General features: G+C 47.9%; 1 protein-coding gene across 1 annotated transcript in view; it reads left to right on the top strand.

Annotated features, from left to right (window-relative positions):
• LOC135821374 (N-acetyltransferase 9-like protein) overlaps nt 1-3,502 on the top strand; it is an 11,527-nt gene extending 8,025 nt beyond the window's left edge. Inside the window, exons 6-7 of the mRNA XM_065334444.1 lie at nt 563-657; nt 2,493-3,502. Coding sequence (XP_065190516.1) covers nt 563-657; nt 2,493-2,684 — 287 coding nt within the window. The 3' untranslated portion in view covers nt 2,685-3,502. The remainder of the gene's footprint in view (nt 1-562; nt 658-2,492) is intronic.
• The last annotated feature ends 384 nt before the right edge of the window (nt 3,503-3,886 follow it).

The raw sequence follows: 3,886 nt of genomic DNA, 5'->3' as shown, positions 1-3,886 counted from the left end.
TCTCTCTCTCTCTCTCTCTCTCTCTCTCTCTCTCTCTCTCTCTCTCTCTCTCTCTCTCTCTCTCTCTCTCACACACACACACACACACACACACACTTTGTGCTCCAGCACATCTTCTCCAGGCGGCGTCAGGGGCCCAGCCTCCCCGCCCATCCGACTCGCCACATACAATGACGAAACTGAACTAAAAGTTCTACATAATATCTTGACAAGACGGAGACGGACGAACAAGAAGACCGGACACGGCGAGGCAAAACTGATAACTGAAGAAAAGGACAAACATCGCGGCGGCATATATGAGCATGCGCGCAAAATAATGTTGCACGCGCGCCAATGACGCAAGCGTTCCATGGTGTGCACATGTACAGAAGACTGCACATGCAACCAAAACAATGCAACAAAGTCGAGACTAAGACACTACAAATTAAAACTAAAGAACAACATAAATAAGCCATGACATGTCTTTCACTCTAGACCCATTGCGTAACACTCACTCACTCTCTCTCTCTCTCTCTCTCTCTCTCTCTCTCTCTCTCTCTCTCTCTCTCTCTTCTGCTTGCAGCTGTGCAGCACTTGTCCGTCAGGAAGTTTGTCTCCAAGATTGGCATGGCGAATACGCCCAGCATTAACATGTTCAAGAAAATGGGCTTTGAAGAGGTTAGTCTGCTTCCTATGTCACCACGTATATAGGGCCAGGGGAGCAGGGCAGCTGTCTCGGACCGAGACCATTCGACTCAGTGCCCTCAAGGCTAGCTGTGAAACTTTTATGTTGTGCTATACTTCCCTTACTTTTAGGCACCCGAGGTGGCAGCGGTTTCATGCGAGTCGTGAATTTGTTCGCCGTTCAATCAGTCTCTCCACTTGGAAGTCTGAGGGTGTATTGGAGAAAAAGGACCGTGGACATGTACACCACGAGTAGTGACTGTTTTACATCTTGTGCTGTTGCCGTCACAAGTGACTAGTGGAGAAAGTTTAAGCGGTGAACGGTCGAGTCACCGTGTATACGTTGGTATGCCCGTGCTTGGTGAAATCCTAGCCTGCTTGGTCGTTCCTCGGCGCTCCGTTCTTCAGCGCCCGACAGCACTGTAGTGGAGCTGTGGGTTGTCTGTGTGTACATGTAATATGACATACAATAAAACCTGGTTTAAGCGACCTCTGCGTTTAGCGACCACCTGCTCTTTTAAAACCACCGCTTTTCCATGCACCGACAGTTCTGCACAGACACTGTGGGACCTGGTTCTAAAGACCACCTGGCCTTGACGACCGCTTTTGCTTGCACCGTGGGGTGATCGCTTTAAAAACCAGGTTTTATATAGGTACTGCTACTGCTGCTACCGCTATTGTAGGTGTATGCCGTTATCCACACGCTGGCCACTTGGTCTTACTGTGAACCTCCAAACTTTAGCAACACGTAGACCGTAGCCATTTTGTTTTTAGCAAACAGTACCATTATTTCTTCAGAATTCCCAAACTTCATTGCAGCGTATTTCTTGCACTTGAAAATACCGCCATTCCGGCAACAGGCTCTCAGCTGCACCAAATAGATAAATTTATAAATAACGCAATGCCCTGATGATGCCCAATGGGCGAAATATTGGCAAAGTTATTTTATTTATCTATTTGGTGCAGCTGAGAGCCTGTTGCCGGAATGGCGGTATCTTCAAGTACCATTATTATTATTATTTTTTATGCTGCTGCCTTAAAAGTTATGACACACATGACGCCCCTACGAACAGAATGCAGGGGCGTCGAACACGGTACGGTCACTACGGTATTGACCGTACCACTATTTGCCCCAAGTACCCTGTGAATCAATAAAATGAACTGATTTGAGCTCTAATTTCCCAACATTTTCGGCTCAGCCATCCCTCCCCCACGAGTGAATTGTACTTCAGATGGCTGACCGTACCACACTAAAATACGTTCCGACGGCCCTGGAATGGTTATGGGCTATACATACTAGGACGTAACTATACCATCAGATACATGCGCGTACCCATCTGTGTTACTGGGTTACTGCGCAGTGACTCAGTTACCTTTCTTCTGAGCGCTTTTTTTTTCTTCCTTTGCCAGTGTACACACATACTGCAGATCTACTCCGTCTGCTCGCATTACCCGAAAAGTCGCTGCCGCCTGAATTCTTCTATCGCTAAAATGAGTGGCCGCTAAAACGTCGGCAACAGAAAATCGCTAAATTTATTCGTCGCCAAAGTTTAGGCGGTCACAGTATTGTTTCACAGTTTTGATTGCTGAAGAAAATGTTGAACGGTCGCTGCTTGCATGACGACTACAGCATAGCTTAGTGGTAGAGTATCCCTGGTCATAAGCGAGGGTCCCTGGTTCGAGTCCTGGTGGTGACAGTCAGTTGTTTCTTCTGACTGTTCCCGTTTGCAACTTTCTCGCAAACTAATGAATATTCTTGATTGTTTTTGTTGTAACTCGTTTTTTTGTTGTCATTTTTGTTGCCCTTGCCCGTTGTTTTGTGCTGCAAGGTTTCGCGCAGCGTCGTATTCCAGGAGATAACGTTTGAGCTGCCGATCGCCGCGGAAACGGAACGCGATCCCGCTCGCCGCTCGTCCGCCGCCGTCCCGTCGCAGTCCTACCAACACTGGCGTCTGCGCTACTCCTGTCCTGGTGCAGCGACATCGTCAACGGTGACCAGTGATGACGCGCCGAGTAGCTGAGAGACACGGACAGGTTCAGTCCATCCTGGAAAAAAACAAGCACCGGATATTCAGTTTGCAGAGAAGATTCATGTAATCGCGGTATTCAAACTCAATCTCCGATCAGATCGAGTCAAGTTTGTATTGTATTTCATGGATTCTCCACGGGCCTTGGCCTAAATCGGTGGAGTCTCCAAATTGAAACTACCTTAGCAACGGTCTTCAAACTCTACCTCCGATTGAATCAAGGTCACTTTAAGATCCCATCAAGGTCAGCTGACCCTACCTTTCAGACCAACGCCACAACGGTCCGTGCAACAAGCACACACAGGTTGCCCCTTGGCAGCACAGCTCTGTAGCGCGCGGTCTCTTTCATCGCGTATGACATCATCATCGTGATAATTATGATCATGTGCGTGTGACATCATCATCGTGTGATCATGTGCATATGACATCGTCATCATTATACGATTGAGTGTGTATGACATCATCATCATCATCATATATTATGATCATGTACGTATGACATCGTCATCATTATACAATTGAGTGCGTATAACATCATCATGACATCATGATGCGATTGTCATGAGACATGTGTGTGCAAGCGGTTGCCATATTGCCTCCGGGAATTTCCCAATGTTGCGGATGCCATCTGGCACATCAACCCGATACGTACACATGTCTTGCATGAGAAGAACGATGAGGTCATCGATGTCATCTCAGTGATCTCACTCAACAGCAGTGATTTCGTCACCGGGTACGATTTTTTCAGCCGGTGTATAATTTGAATTATTTTTAATTTCGCTATTTACTTGGCATTGATTACAGTACTCGGATTAGCCATGATGCGGTCAGGCATAATTATGCTATCGCCTGTGTGTGTGTGTGTGTGTGTGTGTGTGTGTGTGTGTGTGTGTGTGTGTGTGTGTGTGTGTGTGTGTGTGTGTGTGTATGTGTTTGTGTGTGTGCATGCGTGCATGTGTGCGGGCGGGCGTGAATAGTGGCGGTCAATTCTTCAGCCTTGCAAGCTGTTGAATGGTGCAATCCCAGCACAAATTGCTATGGCTTCTGCTGTAGCATCGCTATCATCGCCTCCGGCAATGGGCGTCAAATAGTCAAATGGTGTGCGTGCGTGTGTGTAGCCCGTGCGTGCGTGTGTGTAGCCCGCGCGCGCGCGCGCGCGATGAGTCTGGCGTTCCCCACCCGGTGGACAACACGTC

Source organism: Sycon ciliatum, chromosome 7, assembly GCF_964019385.1.
Source record: "Sycon ciliatum chromosome 7, ocSycCili1.1, whole genome shotgun sequence".
NCBI classification, from domain to species: domain Eukaryota; kingdom Metazoa; phylum Porifera; class Calcarea; order Leucosolenida; family Sycettidae; genus Sycon; species Sycon ciliatum.
This window is presented reverse-complemented; position numbering and strand designations above follow the sequence as displayed.